The sequence below is a fragment of the Emydura macquarii genome, unplaced genomic scaffold (genome assembly GCF_026122565.2).
Source record: "Emydura macquarii macquarii isolate MOO-44397 ecotype Brisbane River unplaced genomic scaffold, CSIRO-AGI_Emac_v2 contig_3113, whole genome shotgun sequence".
In the NCBI taxonomy this organism is placed as follows: Eukaryota; Metazoa; Chordata; order Testudines; family Chelidae; genus Emydura; species Emydura macquarii.
In genome coordinates, this window is record NW_027133250.1 from 1,232,678 (window position 1) to 1,251,761 (window position 19,084).

Below are 19,084 nucleotides of genomic sequence, written 5' to 3' on the forward strand. Positions count from 1 at the left end.
TGCAGCTTGACAAAGCCCTGGCCTAGATGATTTCGTTGGGGTTGGTCCTGCTTTAAAAACCCTCTAGAAACTCTGCCGGAGGATGGAGGGTCCTGTCTCCGCTGTGGCCCTCTCCCCCCCAGACCCCTGTCAAATGTGCAGCTGCAGAGCCAAAGCAAGGGTCCTTCTGCCCAAAATGGAGCCTGCTGTTCATGAGCTCTGGGCCCTGCCAAAGGGGAGCCTCCCAGGGCCCATCATAGCTGCTGAAGGTCCTCCAGAACATCCAGGGCCAAAGGGGGTGCATGAGGCAGAGCAGGGTTACAGGGTCTGTGATCTGTGGTGTTGAGGGCCAGGGCCCCACTCAGACCCCACCACCCAAGTGTGTCCTTTCTGCAGCTGGGTGTCAGGCCCTAGCACGGCCTGGCCCGGGCGCAGGCGTGGCTGAGAGGAAAAGCGGGTGGGCAGGAGTTTGACTTTAGTGCTGCCAGGCCAGGAGCTGGGGACTCCTTTCGGCCAGTTGGAGCTGCCCTGGCAACTGCCAGGGCTGGTGCCCAAGGGTGATGGCATGTAGTGGAGGGTCTCTTGTACCCGTGCTGTGTTGGGTGTCTCTTTCTTAGAGCTGGCCCACCCCCCCCACAGCCACTTTAATCCTCAGGCACAGCTGAAATCCTCTTTGCCGAAGCTCACCCGCTTCCCAACTGTGGGAGGCACGGCCCTCAGCACCTTTGTTACCTCCCGAGCCATCTCTCCCCGTCCGCACTCACCCGCAAGGCCGGATCCTTTCGGCCCATCACCAGGCCCCTAAACTGCTGGGCCTGCGTTCTCCATCCCAGCTTGCTGAGTGCGAATATCCCCCATTTGCAGCCTTCTCCACCGCTGTCGCACTCCTTCCCCCCAGGCTTGGGGCATGGCCCCTCCCTGCTTGCTGAGAGAAGCCAGGGGCCTGCTCACCCCTCATTCCAGAGCCCAAGTCTCTGAGGCATCTACTCCCCCAGGGAGCTGCTCTACACAGCCTGTTCGAGCGGCAGTGGTGCCTTGGCGCTGGGGAGGATGTTTCAAGCTGGAGCTCAGCCCAGACTGGCCCTGCCTCCAAGCTGGCACCCAGCTGAGACAAGCACATGGGATGTGATGGACAAATGGCTCCTCCCCCTGAGTGTGCAATGGCTCACTTGCGAATGGCCTCACAGGGGAAGCCAGGTTCCCACAGCGCCTCAGCTCAGTCTGCAGTTACGGAGCTGTCCTGGGTCTGCCCCACGGGATCCCGGCTGGTGTTCCAGGGTCCTTCGGGAGCAGCACAAAGCTATGGGCTCAGTCCTGTTTATCACACGCTACTGTTGTGCCTGGTGCTGTACAACCAGAACAAGAGGTGATCCCTAGCATTAGTGGAGGCAGGCTCAAGTCTGACAGGGCCTGTTGTATTGGCGAGTTGTTATTCTAACGACTGGAGCTTGAGACACGTGCCAGGCAGCCGGCAGCATTGGTTTAGCCTTTGAGCTCTGCCCCCAGGAACAGCAGCCCCGGCTCACTCCCTGCTTGGGCCTGAAGGGAAGGAAACGTTGCAGCACAGCTCTCGCTCTGCTGCTGATGGCAGTGCTGCTTGCGGGGTTCAGGGTTTTGTAATCCAGAGCCTCTGCAGTCTGGCTTTGCCCAGCGGCTGACAGACACGCTCTGTGGTTCATTGCTGGAGGCAGGGCTTTCTTGATCTTGGTCAACCCTGGGACATGCCAAGGCCCCATCCCTCACTTCCCCTCTTAAAGAGCTCTCAGCACTTACTGAAACGGAAGGGAAGGGCCGGTGTGGCAGGCGTTGGGCGCGCACCCCTGCGCAGCTGAAGAGCTGTTCTCTCTGCCAGGTCGGCCGTGGCTTCCTGCAGCAGCCCCGTTCAACCCCTGCAGGGAAGCTCTGATGCCAGGGCCTACCTGGCTCACAGCCGTTTAGCATCAGTGGGGAGGGAGCGATTGACGCCAGTTGTGAAGGGTTTCTGGAGCAGCTTGGAAACCGAATCAAATGGGTTTAAAATCAATGCAGCTCCTGCTCCTAGGCAAGGCCTGAGTGCATCCAGCCTCTCGCCCTGGTGCTGGGGGGAAGGGAGTGGGTGGACTGAGGCCCACAGGACCTGCTGAGCTGACCTGGCCCCTCGCAGACAGCTGATACTCACCCTCCTCTGGCCCAGCTGGGGCCACTTTGTGTCCGTTCCCTGGAAACACTTCTCCAGCAATCGGCTTGGAAAGTGCCCAAAAGGCAAACCGAGGCAGGAGCCAGGCCCAGACACTTCCCACACTGGAAACTAGGCAACTTCGCTACACAACACTGGAAACTGCCATCAAGCAGGTGCCCCACCCCCTGATCTGCGGGATCTGCAGGACTCCAGGGTGACGTCACCACTTCGTCCTCCCACACCGAGTCCTTGCCTGCCATTAATGCAGCAGCAATTTCCTAACCACAGCATTAGTAGCTGGGAGAGTGACTGTTCCTCGCTGCCCCACAGAGGAGCACTGGGGCCGGCTGGGGGGCCAGAATCCATGCAGGCGGACGCCAATTATCTCTGTGACAGACCCAACATTTGAAAAACTTCAACCTTTTAATCTGGTTTTGAAAAAAGGCACAAGGTTTTTTCAGCTTGGAGCATTCACCCCACCCCTCCCCCAATTCTCCATGCCATTCACCCCCCGCCCCAAATTCTCCACACGCTTACCCCAGGCTCTACAACAGAAACATGCTGCAGTTTCCTCCTGAAAGCGCCGAGCCAGAGACCAGGGCTCTGTCTAAGGCACATTATTATAACCCCACCAAGTCACCCCTTCCCTTTACAAACTAACAATCTGAGCCTCCCCTCGCAGCCAGGCCAGCCCGAGAGACCTCAAAGCAGTGCCAGGGTCACCCCCTGAGACCGGAGAAACTCTGAAATCAGCAACAAAGGTGCAGGAAAATCTCCGCTGCAAATAGAAAAGCTGGCAGGCCCTGCCCAGAGATGAACCCGTGGTGTCTGCTTTAACTCTGCTGAAACAAAGCGAGTGTGGCAGCATGCGGAAAGGGGGCTGGGGCTGGCACAGCAATCGAAGGGAAGGGAAGTGAGACTAGCAGGAGGGGAGCCGCTCCCAGGGGAGGGACACGGAGCGCTGCTGAGCTCACTCAATGCTACCGCCATCCTGCACTTTTATGGCCGGTTTCTCCTATACGTGGCTGCAGTGCGGTTCCCGCTGGAGGAGTGCCAGCCCGGATGCTGGATGCCAGCTGTTGGACTGTAAATGCCAGTGCTCTCGGCCCACCCATCTCCCTCCAGTCTCCTCTCCCTGCACCAGCTGCCCCGTCCAGAAGTGTAGTGTGGGGCCCAGGCCCCCTGGAACGCAGTGCAGGGCACTGAGATGGCTGGGGCGAGGTCTGGACCTGGAAAGCAGCACAGATCCCTGAGGTGTAAATCCTCTGCCAGGAGAAGGGACGGCTGCACTCAGACAGGCGTGTTCTCCATGACACCGTTCCCCCAGTTTTGCCTGGCCTGCAAAGAGACCGAGAAATGCTTCTGGGCCAGGTGGTACATCCGTCTGTTCACACAGGCTGGCGCTGGGCCAGCTCGGAAACCAGAAGCATCTTCAGCTAGTCCTTCGGCAGCGTCCACTTCATCGCAGGCCTCCCGGCGCTGGGCCTGCAAGCTGGGGTGGAACCATTGGTAGTAGGCCAGTCTCAATAGCAGCCCAAGCACGTAGCAGAGCAGCGCCGTGGAAAGCACAGGTAGCAGGTAGGACCGCTCCCGTAGAGGGGCACTGTACCAGAGCGAGGAGCCAGCGAGCAGCACGCTGTCCACCAGGATGAAGCCATGATAAATCACGCTGCGGTACAGCGTCTGTCCCTCGGCCACGTTGAACCAGCAGAAATACAGAATCACGGCCACCGTGGCCCTGTAGAGCCATTCCCTGCGGGGGCACTCCATGAAGGTAGTGCCCTGCAGCCAGGCCCACAGCAGCATGGCAGCCCAGACGGCCAGGAAGTGCAGGGCGACGTAGCATGGGAAGATCGTGGCGAAGAGCGCGACGGCCAGGATGCGGGGGCAGACGAGGAAGAAGTTCCACAGGAAGTAGATGGCGGAGGAGAGCGGGCCCAGCGTGTGCTTGTCCACCAGGAAGCTGCGGAGGGACTGGTGATAATCCAGCAGCGACCACGCCACGCACAGGGAGGCGGTGCAAATCCCGAGCCCTGTGGTGACAGCGGGAGAGAGGGTCACAGGGGAGCAAAAGCAGTCGGGGCAGCAGCGTGAGGCACCTGGCAGTGGCTCACGCTTTGGGCACCAGTGAGGAGCATAGTGAGGTGCTGGCTTAGCCCCAGACAGCCCCCCTCTGCCAGCCAGGCAGTACTGCAGCCAGCCTGGCTCTCACTCGCCCAGCATGGGGGCTCTGTGTGCACAGCTGCTCTCACGTTCCCACAGCCCCACCAGCCTGCACCGAAACATGTCACTGCCTGAGACACAGGGAGCAGCGCGGGAGATGCCTGGACTGGGAGTGTCCCCTCCCACCAGGCAGCACCAGAGAACTGCAGGGCGCAACAGAAGCCCTCCTTGGCCAGGATGCCAACAGCCCTGGGGGGAGGGCACCGTGGGGCTGGGAGGGTGACTTGGCTGTCTCCAGTTAGGACCCAGTGGAGTGTAGCCACAGGACCCGGGTGATGGTGGACAAGCCTCTGAGGCCAAGGGCAGACAGCCCCACCACTTCCCCTGCCCGACAGAGGGAGCCCAGCCTGGAGGGAGGGGCTGGGCCAAGCTCCTCCCATGAGCTTGGTCTGTGCCACTCCTGCAGCCAAGCACCAAGGGAAAAATCCTGGAGCGCAGGGAACAGGATCCAGCCCTCAGCAGATCTGGCCTGGGGAACAGTTTGCCCAGATGTGTCCCACACGGAAGCTCTGAGAGCCAGTGGGTCTGCGAGGGCACTGCCATGGCACCAAACCCACATGCCCCATCCACGGCCGGCTGAGCACACAGTCCATGGGCCCAACACCCCCCTGCCCAAACAAAGTCTGGGCTCAACATAGGGCCATGCTTTGGCCCCGTTTTATTCCAGCAAAATTTGTTCAGAGTGTTTTACCCTCCCACCTCCCAAAGGGGGATCGCTCCCCACCGAAATCACACCCTCTCCTCTCTGCAGGCTGTGCCTGGCCTTCCTGCTGCGTCCGAGACGGGCCCATCAGCACCCAGCAGAAACCCTGCAATCAGATCCAGGAACCAGTCCGGTCTCCCCGTAGCCAGACCCCCCCTTCCTTCCAGCACAGCACATCCCAGCCTCCCCACAGCCCTGCAGCGTCTGGCCAGAGGGGCGTCCCAGGTGCAGTCAGCTACGCTGCTCTGGGCAGTTCTCTAACTGGACCCCAGGCCTGCACGGTGCTCAACCCCAGCTCTGAGTGCCAATAAATCCCCAGGGCTGGGGCCACATGACACTGTGGGCAGGCGGGTGGGCGCTCAGTGTCAAGCACCATTCCCAGCGAGAGCCAGCGCCTCCCCGATCTGATGGGCTCCCAAGTCCCCTTTGTAAGATCGAGCTGAAGACGCTCAAGGGATTGTTCCCGTTTCCCATTTGCCCACTCCTCACGAGGGGGCTTTGTGCAAGGAATGCCCCAGTGCCCTGCCCCCCACCACGCACTCACCTTGGAAAGGCTCTGCCTTGTTTGTGTGCAGAATGATGGTGAGCACCAGCGTGAGCTGGGGGGTGCTCTCCAGGAAGGTCTCAAAGAGGCGCAGCATGCTGATGTCGTGGGACAGGAAGACAGCGAGGCCTCGCTCTTCCTCCGGTGCATTCTCTTCCCTGCACACTCGCCAGCCCACTCTCAGAGCCCTGAAACACCTGCGCGGACATCACGGCCCTGCCATGAGAGGACAGCACTGCCATGGCACCAGCACAGGTCTCTGTCTGTCAATCATGTAAGGCGCGGGAGTCCAGAGCCAGCCCGCCCTCAAGGCGGCATCTAAAGCCACACCTTCCCCTGAGCCTGCCCAGGCGAGTTGTGCAGGTCACTGTGTTGGCAAAGTGAATGGGACACTCGTGCATGCCCTTCATGTCAAGGGAAATCTCATTTTAGGCCCAGGTGCCAGCCTCTCCCGGACTTCTATTACTGACATCTCTACAGCAGGAACGTCAGCGTTCCTGGCACGGAGGCCACAGAGCATGTGCTAATGCCAGGGGCCTACAGCAGGTTACGCCGCTCATTGTGGGGGCTTTGTGCCGCGTCTGACAGGAAGAGAGCGCTCACTCACTCGTCAAGTGCCTTCACGCCCCGAGTTTAGGCTAGATTAATAATCCACTATCAGGAAACAAATCCAGGGAGATGGTGGTGATTTCTTCCCCAGTTCCAATGAAAACAACTTTTGGTTTGGGTTTAAACATTCCCCTGCTGTGTTTGCAACCCAAATGCTGCAGCATGGAGCTCCTGCACAGAGCTACCTGAAATCCCCCCAGCTGGGCCAAGCGCACCCCTGGCAATCAGCCGAAATGGTGAAACGCAAGCAAGATTTTACCAGGCCATTCCGGTTTAAGAACCCCAGGTTAGACTGCAGGAAATGGCACTGGCTTCAAACACACGACGCTGGACCTGACAGTGGCAGCCTGAACCACTGGCCCAACGTGCAGGAAACCCTGGGAACTTCAGCCCTTTGCTTCTGGGAACAGGCCCTCAGTGCCCGAGGGGAGAATGAATCAAACACTCCAGCAGGAGGAGAACATGGGGCACTGCCAGAGGCGGCCCTGGAGAGGGGCAGGCCCACGGGAGCCCAGTGCAACATTGAGGCTGTTTGCAGCAACACCGGTGACGGTAACAACTAGCGTAGGGGGGCTGCCAGCAGGACACCCCTGCCTCGTGTAACCCTGCTCCAAACAAGTCTGGGCAATGGGATGGTGGCCTGAGTCCTGGCTAACCTAGCACTCCCAATGCTACCTCCCCCAGCTAGCAACGTGGGACTTTTTAGGGAAAATAGCTGGGACTGACGGGGTGGGACAAGGCAGCTGCGGTAGCTTAGGTCTCATACCAAGAAACAGCCCAGTTTCAACCTGCAGGTTAGCTGAACCACTGCTCTCTGTGGGTGCCACAGAACGTAAGGGTGCAGCCCGCCCCATACCTGCAGCAGTGCAGACAAGGCCTGAGGGGGCTGAGTGTGTTTCACGCTTAGGCCTAGTCTACAGCAGGAAAGATTTGCTGGTATAACTGTGCCAGGGCAGCTATGCCAGCAAACCCTCCTCATGGGGAGGGTAACTTCTGCTTATCCCAGTTCCCCAAGCCAAGTTACCTTGACTGGCTAAGGCACTTTCCTGCCTGTATAGCCATATCTGCCTGAGGGCTTTTGTCAGTATAGAAATATTGCAAACAAATCCCCGCCCGCAACTGACACTCCTACGTCAGCAGAAGTGTAAGGTCTTGTCTACACTTCCCGCACTGGCGCAGCGTGCAGCTGTAGCACTTAGTGAGGACACTACCTACACCCCTTCGAGAGCTGGAGTAGCTGTGTCGACAGATGATCTCCCATCGACACAGCGCTCGGTTCACTGGGGGTGGGCCAATATAACTCTCACTCTTGGGTGTGGAAAAAGCCATGCACGTTTTGCACGTGTTAACACCAGGGAGTCGCACAATTCCGACTTCCTCACGTGTCAGCTATTGCAGCAGTCGTGCCCAGCCCGCGTCCCTGAGCAGCAGGGTGCTCTTGTGATGATGGAGGGACACCAAGGAGAGAAAAACGGGGAAAAAAACTCGATGTTGTCTTTCAAAACCAGCTTCACCCGGGAGCACAAACCTGCAGGCGGGAAGAATGACTGCAGGGCCTCGGCAGAGAGACGGTGTCCGAACCAGCCCTGCACTTCCATACTCAGCTCTCTGGCTCTCTCCGAAGTTGAACGGTAACCCACGCCGTGCCGGGTTTGTGCGGGCTGGCTGGGCACATGGCAGGCTGGGCCTTGCCCGCTTTGGTTCCTGCTCTGCGCGCCCCTCAGCGCCGGCTCGGCGACGCTTTTATTCCTGAAGCAGCGGGGGCGATCCCCGCCAGCCGGGCTGGAGAAGGCACCGGCCGTGGCAGCGACGGCCAGGCTAGGCCAGGCCAGGCCAAAGAGGTGCTGGCCCCCGGGGGAAGGCTACAAACCCGGCCGCCGGCTCCGGGCGGGCACTGCAGGGAAGGGGGCGGCGAGGCCTGGCGGGATGCGCGGCCGGCAGCGTTGGCTGGGGAGCGCGGGGAGCCCAGGAGCCTGTCCCAGCCCGGGCCCGAGGCAGTCACTGTCGGTCCCCGCCCGGTCTGCGGGACCCGCCGGCTGCTCGCCGGCACAGCACAGCACAGCACGGCACAGCACGGCACAGGCCGGGCCGGGGGCAGGACCCCGCGGCGAGTCGCGGCCGCCCTCACCTGTAGAGGTAGCCCAGCTGCAGCAGGTGCAGCGCCGCCAGGCAGCCGCCGCGGGGCAGGTCCGGCTCCAGGTCGGCGGGGTCCGCCCGGTACCAGGCCCAGCTGAAGCCCTGCACGGCCAGCGAGGACAGGCCGAGCAGCAGCAGCACCAGCGCGGCCCACAGGCGCTGCCCGGCCCGCGCGTAGCTGGCGGCCAGCCACAGGTCCGCGCCCAGGTCGGCCACGAAGGCCGCGGTGCCCAGCAGGGCGAAGAGCAGCTCCTGGCGGCGGTACCGCGGGGGGCCGGGGCCTGACCATGCCATGGCTCGGCTCGGCTCGGCTCGGCTCTGCCCGGCCCGGCCCCCCGCGGGACCCCCCGCTGAGCCCGAGCCCGAGCCCGAGTCCCGGCTGTCCTGCCCGCGCGGCTCCTCCTGCGGGTGGGGCCCTGGGGTGAGGCGCGGCCCGCGGGCAGGGGCAGGGGCGGGCTTACGTTGCCGCTCGGACTCGGCTGCCTAGGCAACGCTGAGCATGCGCAGTGACAGCCGCCGCCGCCGCCGCCCGCTCTTTGGCAGGGGGCAAAGGGCCCAGGGGGGGGGGGGGCAGGACGCGGCGGGGTTTAGCTCGGGCGTGGCCCGAGGCCGGGGGGGAGGGGTACCCGTGACCGCGCTGCCCTGTTTGCCGTAACGGGGGCACCTCTCGGCTTCCCAGGGCTGGGCCCCCGCACAGGGCAGCGCCCGCCTCCCGCCCGCCCTGCCCTGCCCTGCCCTGCCCTGCGGCCGAGGGGTGCGGGCGGCCTGAGGCGGTGACACGTGTCACACTCGCCCCTCCACAAACACGCGGCTCCCTGCTCAGTGCGTGTGTGTGTCTGTCCGTCTGCACACCCGTGTGTGTGTGTCTGTGTCCGACTGTGTCTGTGTCTGCACGCCCACGTGTGTGCATCTGTGTCTGTCTGTCCGTGTCTGCACACCCGCGCGTCTGTGTCTGTGTCCAAATAGATAAGTGAAGTGAAACCTGAATTTTTCCTTACTCTGCCATCAAAATGCATTTGTATTCTCAGTCTGGGTCACAGTAAATTACGCTAAGATGTCCTAATGAACAACACTGCTCCAGCTGTCGCCAGGAACAAGTTAGGGTCCTAATTCAGTTTTAATCTTTTTCCATGAACACTTTTTTATACTTCCGCTGCAGCGTGTTTTCTAAGGCTGGTGCATGGGGTAGCTGTCATAGCAATTACTTGTATGTTAAATTGCTGCTTGCCGTGCACAGAGCAGGCCCACACCATGCCGCCCATTTGAGGTGCAGAAAGTTATACACACACAACCTTATCCTCTTAGAACACTTCTGTAGGGACCTTCCAGCAGTTTTGTTTGCTTATTAAAGAACAAAGGGCCAGGAAAGAGGAAGGAAAGTCACCAGATAGTGTGATAGGTTCCGTGCTTTGCAACTCTGCTGCCATGGACTCGTGCCCATACATTTCATAATTTACAACCATATGGAGAGAGGTCAGATGCCCTTGACCTAGGCTTCCCGAGTTTGAAGGAAAACACCCCTCTTAATCTTTCTTTGGTAATTTGTATATTAAGGGATCTCATTTTAGAATCTAGCACCTGGCTGATCATTACTAGATTACCCGGCACTAGCTAAATTTATGTCAGTACTGTCCTAGCTGGACAGTGGTTATTACCTTGAACTAGCATTAGCTTATCTGAGTCGTGGGAGACATCCCATTATAGCAGAACTAGAGCTGAATCTACTGTAATAATATTTCACTTTTATAGATACCGAACACCATCCAGCTGCCCCAGCCCCTAGGGGCAGGGCAGCATTCACGTAGTGCACCCAACACTGCACAGCGTCAGGGGGAGGAAAGTGAAATGCTGATTAAAATTTTCATTAAAAAACTAGAACAATATAAAATCAACATGGCCCACATTAAATGGATCAAAAACTGGCTAACAGATAGGTCTAAAAATGTAATTGTAAACGCGGAATCGTATTGAGTGGATGTGTTTCCACTGGGGTCCTGCAGAGATTAGTTCATGGCCCTACGCTATTTAACATTTTTATCAATAACATGGAAGAAAATATAAAATCATCACTTGTAAAGTTTGCAGATGACAGAAAAAATCGGGGGGAGTAAATAATGAAGAGGACAGGTCACTTATTCAGAGTGAGCTGAATTGTTTGGTAAACTGAGAGCAAGCAAACAATCTGTGTTTTAATATGGCTAGATGCAAATGTACGTATCTAGGCTCAAAGCATGTCGGTCATACTTACAGGATGGGGGTCTGTGTCGTGGGCAGCAGGGACCTGGAAAAAGATTGCACTTCTAATCAGCTGCACATAAGCTCCCTAAATGCTGTGGCCAAAAGAGCCAACGTGATCCTGGGTGCATAAACGGGACGCTCGACTAAGAGTAGAGAGATTTTTTTCACCTCCATATTTGGCACAGGTGCAATGACTGCTGGAATCCTGTGTCCGGTTCTGGGGCCCATAAATCAAGAAGGGTGTTGATAAAGTGCAGAGGGTTGCGAGAACGTTCAATGGGTTAGAAAAGCTGCTTTGCAGCGATAGACTCAAAGGCCTCACTCTTTAGCTTAGCAAAGACACGGTTATGGGGTGACTTGATTATAAGTATCTGCATAGGGAACAAATATTGAATAATGGGTGTGACAATAAGCAATCCTGTATTCACACCCTACACCCTCCTGTAATCATCTTTGTACAAAATATGCCTTGTGAGGCATCATCTGAAAACTAACAACTCACTGATCATTAATTGTCTTGCATAATGGATGTGTGCAATGTGTATTAAGAGCTGTAACATATGCTGGAATTATTAGTAAAGTGTGTTTCCACAGGCATGCCGGGGTTGGCAAACAGGTCTGCCCCAGACAAAGGACTGTGTTTTCCCCACCTGGGAGTTACTTCCAAAGTACTTTGAAAGACAATGAGAATATATTTACATAGCACGGAAACAGACCCATTGGTTTAAGAAAGGGTGGAAGCAAATGTCACACAAATTTGGTGTCTACACCCAGCAGGAGAGAGATGCTTAGTGTGGGTTTCATTTTTCAAAGAACCTGTTGCAAAGGGTTACTGGCCTGTAAAGATGGGGTCTGAACCTCAAGTGAGAGGCAATTGAATCAACTGTGATTGTATACACTATCACTGTGTTAGAAAAGTGGATATAGTTACATCTTTTCTGAAAACTACTGACACACTGATCAATATCATTGTGAAATGTCTCTAGTAACACGGTGGGAGGAATTACAGATACTCACTCCTATTAGGCTGCACTGTCTGCACAGGCAGGAGAAAATGTCACACCTGTTTACCTGTCTCATGTAAATTAAGCGTGATGGAATCAGAAACAATGGAAGCCCCATTGACAGAAATTATAAAGGGGAATGGGAGGGCCACAGGAAGGAAAGAAGAAGTTCTTCGAGTGATTGCTCATATCCATTCCATGCATGGAACACCTCCATGCATGGTTCCTGGAACTTTTTTCCCCTTAGTAGATCCCGTAGGGCCAGCTCTAGTGTCCCCTGGAATCCCATGCACATGCCGTGGTATATGAGGCACTGCCAACCCTACGCCCCTTCGCTCCCTTCTTTCCACCCATGACGGATGCTGGAACTAGCCTTGCTCTCAGCAAGTTCTATTCCCCTTCTTTGAACTCTTCTTTATTAAAAGTACTTCCGTTAGTTTTAAGTAGTTTTTAAGTGTAGTTAGATAAGCAAGTCCCGGAGGGACTTAGAGAGGCCGGGCCATGCCCCGGTCGCCTGGATTTAAGCCGTGTGCCTCCTGCAGGAAGGCTTTCACGCTCAGCAACCCCCACGATTGATGCCTTAAGTGCCTGGGGGAAGAGCACAGAAAAGAGAAATGTAAGATCTGCAGGGCTTTTAAACCGCGGCCTCAGAAGGACTGAGAGATCCGGTTAAAAGCCCTGCTCATGGAGGCAGCACTCCGCCCGGCGTCCGAGCCATCCCGCTCCACCTCGGCACCAAGCGTCACCTCGGTGCACAGTGCACCGCCGGCACCGGCCCCGACTCGGCACTGAGCAACATCCCTGGGGCCGAAGAAGAAGAGACAGCGCATGGAGCGCGGACACTCCCCTGCGCCATCGGTACAGGCAGGATCGAGTGCAGACATGCACCGGACCCAGCTCGTTGAGTCTTCTCCGGTGCCTGCATCTCCATGCAGGGAGCCTCCCCTGACTCCTGGGAGTGGGAGAGTGCCCCTGCCGATGCCATTGACACCGGAGGCTTTTCAGGCGACAAGAGCCTTGTTGGCCTTGCCTAGGCCACCTCCACCCCCCCCTCCACTGAGGGAGAAGGGGCCGGTGTCCTGGGGCAAGCCTGTGTTGGGTCCCCCTGAAGGGTGGTGGAGATCCCCAGTACAGGGAGGAAGATCTCTTGCCGGACGGCCACCAGGGGTAGAGCGAGGATGCTCCCCCAGCAGTCGCTCCAGGTCGGCGTCGTTGAGCCAGCCTGCTTCAACTCAGGATGTGGTTCGATCCCCAGCACTGGAGGCAGCGCAGGCCAGGAGGCAGCACCGGTCGAGGTCCGCCAGGTGGTGCTCAGACAGCTCCTGCTCCAGATCCCCGACACCGAGGAGTTCGCCCGCACCAAAGCAGCACAGAACCCGGTCACCGTCGGAGGAGGTTTGCCCTCACCGAGGCAGCACGGAACCCGGTCGCCATACGAAGTCCCCACACTGCGCAGTCCCCGACGCGGAACCCGGTCACCAGAGTCCAGCTCGGCACCACAGAGTTCGGTGCGGCGCCAGTCTCGGTCACCAAGGGGCAAGCGGCGCTGCAAGTTCTCAGTATCGAGACGCGCTCCGGTACCAAGAGCTCTTCGGAGCGCTCGTCCGTCCGTCGGCACCACTCACGGCGATGGAGGTGGTCCTCGTCGTCCTCCACGTCAGAGGCGTCGAGAGGATGGTCCCCAGCATGACACAGCACCCGGGACTGAGGATGGCCACGGCACCGCCAGTCTAATGGCTTGGGGTCCCATGGGGGGACAGTCATCGGGACAGCTGACCCCCCCACACGGCATCACAGCAGGTGGCATAGTCAGCCCCGGTTTGGACCCAGGGACAAAAACCGCAACAATGGCCTTATTGGGCCCCATGGGGCATCGAGATGGGACCGGGGCCCCAATCCACTCTGTCAGTGGGGGTTCAGTCCGTGCCCCTGGCACAGGAGAAGGCCCATAGACACCGCTCCTCGGACGAGGAGTCGGACCCCATGGAGGGACCCTCTATGGGTGCATCCCTTTGGTAGGCAGGAGAGCACCCGCAGGACGCGCCTCGGCAGTCCTCTTCCTCCTGCCTGGACGAGGCAGTCTCCTGAGATCACTCTGCGCCACTGGAGGATTTCAAGGCGCACCAGGAGCTGCTCAAGAGGGTGGCCTCTAACTTGGGGCTGGAGGTCAAGGAGTTAGTGGAGGCTGATGATTCCCTCTTCAATGTGCTGGTGGCAGCTGTCCCAGCGAGAGTGACCGTACCAGTCCATGATAGGGTCCTCAAAATTGTAAAGGCCCCGTGGCAAACCCCTTCCTCGGTCGCCCCTACGTCAAAGGTGGCTGAGAAAAAGTATTATGTCCCGGCCGAAGGGTTCGAGTATCTGTTCACTCACCTGGCCCCGGGAACCCTGGTGGTGGATGCAGCCAGCCAGCAGGACAGGCACAGTCAGCCTGGTTCCACTCCCAAGAACAAGGACAACAAAAAGCTGGATTTGTTTGGGAGAAAGGTTTATTCCACAGCAGCCTGCAGTTCAGGATTGCCAACCATCAGGCCCTCCTGGGCAGATATAATTTTAACCTGTGGGACTCCCTCAGGCGGTTTGCTGAGGCCCTGCCCCAGGACCAGGCCACAGACTTTACCACCATCCTGGAGGAAGGAATCACGGTGGCTAGGGCAGCGCTCCAGACATCCAGTGACACTGCTGACTCGGCGGGCAGGGCCATAGCCTCTGCCATCTCCATGAGGAGGTGCTCGTGACTGCAATCCTCAGGCCTGTCCCAGGAAGTGCAGCAATCGATCCAGGACCTCCCCTTCGATAGATCGGCCCTATTCTCCGACCAGACCGATGCGAAGCTGCACGGTCTGAAGGACTCCAGGGCCACACTTCACTCCCTGGGCCTGCACACGCCCCAGGCTTCCAGGCGTCAGTCACGGCCCCAGGCGCAGCAGCAACCAAGGCCTCTGCCTAGGCCCTTTCAACCCTACAGAAATAGGGGGTTTAGAAGACGGAATCAGTCCCCCAGCTCATCCTCAGCCCCACAGCAGGGGCCCCCCAGGGGGTCGGGCAATCGTAGGAGGCAGTTTTGATGGTGCGCCTGAGGGTGGCGCCCCGACTGCTCTCCTGGATCTGCCCCTTCCTAAACAGGTTAAGACCCTTCTACCCCAAATGAGCAAAGATCACTTCGGACTGTTGGGTCCTTGGGATAGTGTCTGGGGGCTACAAAATACAGTTTACTTCTACCCCCCTAACAACACCCCCCCGTCCCTCTTCAGGGACCCCTCTCACGAGCAACTCCTCTTGCAGGAGGTGGACGCCCTCCTCAACCTGGGAGCGGTGGTTATGGTCCCTCAAGGCAGGAGGGGGCAGGGGTTCTATTTGAGGTACTTCCTCATCCCCAAGGCAAAGGGGGGCTGAGACCCATATTAGACCTGCATCGTCTAAACAAATATGTCAAACGACTCAGGTTTCGCATGGTCTCCCTAGCCTCCATAATCCCTTCCCTGGATCCAGGAGACTGGTACGCCACCCTCGATCTTGAGGACGCATACTTCCATGTGTCTATCCTCCCCAGCCACAGGCGCTTCCTCCGTTTCACGGTGGCTGGCTCCCACTACCAATTTACAGCCCGGCCCTTTGGCCTATCTCGGCTCCCAGGGTGTTCACCAAATACATGGCGGTAGTGGTGGCCCACCTGAGGTGAAAGGGTGTGCAAATCTTTCCTTACCTGGATGATTGGCTGATCAGGGGCAGGTCCAGGTCCCAAGTGCAGGAGAGCATGATCCCCACTTGCTCCACGTGCAGCAGGCTGGGACTGCTCATAAACGAGCAGAAGTCCACACTAACCCCAGTGCAACGCATAGAATTCATTGAGGCCACCCTGGACGCTTCCCAGGCCAGAGCCTTCCTGCCTCAGCCACAGTTCGAGGCGATGGTCTCCATCATCTCCCAGGTGCTTGACTCACGACAACAGCCAGGCGCTGCCGACAGCTGTTAGGCCACATGGCGGCCTGCACGTACGTAGTGAGACTAGGCTCGCCTGAGACTCAGACCACTTCAGGCATGGTTGGCCTCAGTATATGTGCCGAGCAGACACCCATTGGACCGGGTGGTCACAATTCCCCTGCTCGTCTTAGCCTCCCTAGACTGGTGGCGGACTCCCAGGGCAGTGATGAAGGGCGTTCCGTTCAGGGAACTGGTCCCATCGGTCACTCTAATCTCTGACCCCTCGGATGTGGAGCCCACATCAGCGCCAAGCTAGGCATCCAGGGGCTCTGGTCAGGGGAGGAGAGGCACCTGCACATCAATGTGAAGGAGCTGAGGGCCATTTGCCTAGCGTGCAAGGTGTTCCTCCGATTCCGGACAGGCAGAGTGGTGCAGGTGCTGACGGACAACACCGCAGCCATGTTCTACATAAACAGGCAGGGAGGGGCACGCTCCTCAGCCCTCTGCGAGGAAGCCATCCATCTGTGGGACTTTGCCGTGAGGCACGACTTCCACCTGACTGCCTCTCACCTCCCGGGAGTGAGGAACGACAAGGCGGATCAACTCAGCAGGTCATTTCTACCCTGCCACGACTGGTCGTTGCACCCGGAGGTGGTGGTTACCATCTTCCAGAAGTGGGGTGTTCCCCGACTGGACCTATTTGCGTCGGCCTGGAACGCGAAGTGCCCGAGGTTCTGTTAGCTCCGGGGTCGCGAGACCGGGTCGATTTCCAACGCGTTCCTCATCGACTGGACAAGGACCCACATGTACACGTTCCCGCCCATTCCGCTCCTGCCCAAGGTCCTGCTGAAAATAAAGAGGGGCAGGGCAGACGTTATATTCATTGCTCCAGCCTGGTTCAGCATGCTGCTGGACCTCTCGATCGCCCACCCCTGGAGCTCCTGAGGCGGCACGACCTTCTATCCCAGGACCAGGGTCGTCTGTTGCACCCGGACCTGGACTCCCTGCACCCCACGGCCTGGAGGCTCCGTGGCTGACGGAGGGAAAGAGAGCCTGCTCGGTGCAGGTCCAACAAGTCCTGCAGGGCAGCAGGAACCCTTCCACACAGGTCGTGTATCGGGCTAAGTGGAGGCGGTTTACCTCTTGGGCAAAGTCCCGGGGCGTTCTGCCCAGCCTCTCGCCTCTGCAGGCGATCCTGGAGCACCTGCTCCAGCTAAAGCTCCAGGGTCTGGCGCTGGCCTCGATGAAGGTTCACTTGGCACCATTTCAGCCTTCCATCAGCCGCTAGAGGGGAGATCCCTGTTCTCCCACCCCATGTCGGTCAGGTTTCTCAAGGGTATGGAGAGGCTTTATCCGCAGGTCCGTGACCCGGTGCCTCCCTGGGATCTCAACCTGGTCCTCTCGAGACTCAAGCCCCCCTTTGAACCCATGGCTTCATGCCCCCTGCTCATGCTATCATGGAAGGTAGCCTTCCTGGTGGCCATTACCTCAGCCAGGAGGGTCTCCGAGATTAGGGCCTTGACCTCGGAGCCCCCTTACACTGTGCTCTATAAGGATAAGGTGCAGTTGAGGCCGCATCCAGCCTTCCTGCCCAAGGTGGTTTCCCAATTTCATTGTAACCAAGATATTTTTCTCCCCATGTTTTTTCCCAAACCGCACGGTTCAGAGGAGGAGAGGAGATGGCATTCGCTGGACGTGAGATGAGCCCTGGCCTTCTACAGCGAGTGTACAAAACCGTTCCAGAAATCGATGCAGCTCCTTGTCGCAGTGACAGACCGGATGAAGGGCTCACCTGTCTCCACCCAGCACGTCTCCTCGTGGATTATATTGTGCATCAAGTTCTGCTACGAGCAGGCGAGGGTGCCACTTCCGGGAACCATCACAGCGCACTCAGCCAGAGCTCAAGCCTCGTCTCCAGCCTTCCTGGAGAGAGTGCCCCTGCAGGACATCTGCAAAGCTGCCACCTGGTCGTCGGTGCTACCTTCACGTCCCACTACGCCATCGTCCAGCAGGCGAGAGAGGACACAGGATTCGGCAGAGCGGTGCAGGGGCAGCTCACCGGTAACTCCTACCCACCTCCAAGGTACTGCTTGTTAGTCACCTACAGTGGAATGGACATGAGCAAGCACTCGAAGGAGAAAACAAGGTTACTTACCAGTAACTGATGTTCTTCAAGATGTGTTGCTCATGTCCATTCCACAACCCACCCCGTCCCCGCCGCCGGAGTTGGCAGAAAGAAGGGACTGAGGGGGCCTAGGGCCGGCAGCGCCTAATATACCGCAGCATGTGCACGGGGCTCCAGGGGTCACCGGAGCCAGCCCTACGGGGTCTGCTAAGGGGAAAAAAGTTCCGGGAACCGTGCACGGAGGCGTGCACACACCTATATGGACTGGACATGAGCAGCTCATCTCGAAGAACAGCAGTTACTGGTAAGTAACCTTGTTTTTCCTGAACTTTTGGAAAATATACTAGACAGACACAAGGCAACAGCGCTCTTGGAAGCTGAGCAATATGGGTCCTTCAGGTGAAGGGGGTTTGAAGTCTTTGGAACAGAATATAGGTCAGAAACCTGCTGAGGCAAAGATCTTATGCTTAAAAAGACAAACGAAACCAACAGCTTGTACTTTTGTGGAAGGTCCTGACTGAGGGGAAGTCAGCCAGGACTGGGCAAAGGCATGACTGGTTAGAGAAACCATCTTGAATGAAGATATATCTTGCTAGACTGAGTTTTAGACTTTTCGATGTGTATTTTCACTTTCCGGGCATTTGTAACCCTTTCTAACATTATTCCTTTAGTTGGCATCATTTAACCTTTGTCCTGCTGTTAATAAATTGGTTTTATACTTACCATAAACCAGCTCAGTGCTGTGTTTAAATGGGAGGGTTAAGAAGTTGTGACGTGTTTTTGTGTCTTTAGACCCACACCATTTCTCTGAAGTGTCCCGGCGCGAGCTGGCCATTGCAGACCACATGGCTTGGGGGAAATTCGGGCCTAGGCGTGTGTTGGGCTCACCGGGCTGGTGGAAGCCAGACTGGGGCTGTAGTCAGGCAACTAGGTAAGAGCTGCTACGCCAGGGCTGCCTCAGCACACAGCCACTCAGGGTGTGTCCGGCAGGCTGGTTGTGAGTGCCCCAAGCTGGGAGTTCCAGCAGCAACGTAGTGTAAGGCACCTAGGGTTACGGGGCAGGTGGTGACACAGCCCCTCACTGATCTGAATTGAACCCCACCAGACTGTCACAATGGGCTCGTCCGTCTAGCAGAGAGCGGTATAACGCAATCCATGGGCTGGAAGATGAAGCTAGACAGACTGAAAATAAGGAGTACATTTCTGACAGTGAGAGTAATTAACCATTGGACCAATTTACCAAGGGTCACGGTGGATTCTCCATCAGTGACAATTTTTAAACCAGGATGGGTGTTTTTCTAAAAGCTCTGCTCTGGGGATTATTTTGGGCCGGTCTCTGGCCTGTGTTATACAGGGGGTCAGGCTGGATGATCACAATGGTCCCTTCCGGTCTTGGCATCTATGAACTTTGCTACACTGGCACCAAGGAAAACCTATACTG

The 19,084-nt window shown here is 57.6% G+C and overlaps 1 protein-coding gene across 1 annotated transcript; it reads right to left on the reverse strand.

Moving 5' to 3' along the window:
* Positions 1–698: 698 nt before the first annotated feature.
* On the reverse strand, positions 699–8,696 carry XKR8 (XK related 8). The gene is made up of 3 exons (XM_067530773.1): positions 8,345–8,696; positions 5,608–5,804; positions 699–4,170 (listed from the first exon to the last, which is right to left on the reverse strand). The coding sequence occupies exons 1-3, from the start codon at positions 8,644–8,646 to the stop codon at positions 3,428–3,430; spliced, it is 1,242 nt and encodes a 413-aa protein (XP_067386874.1). The 5' UTR covers positions 8,647–8,696; the 3' UTR covers positions 699–3,427.
* Positions 8,697–19,084: the final 10,388 nt, after the last annotated feature.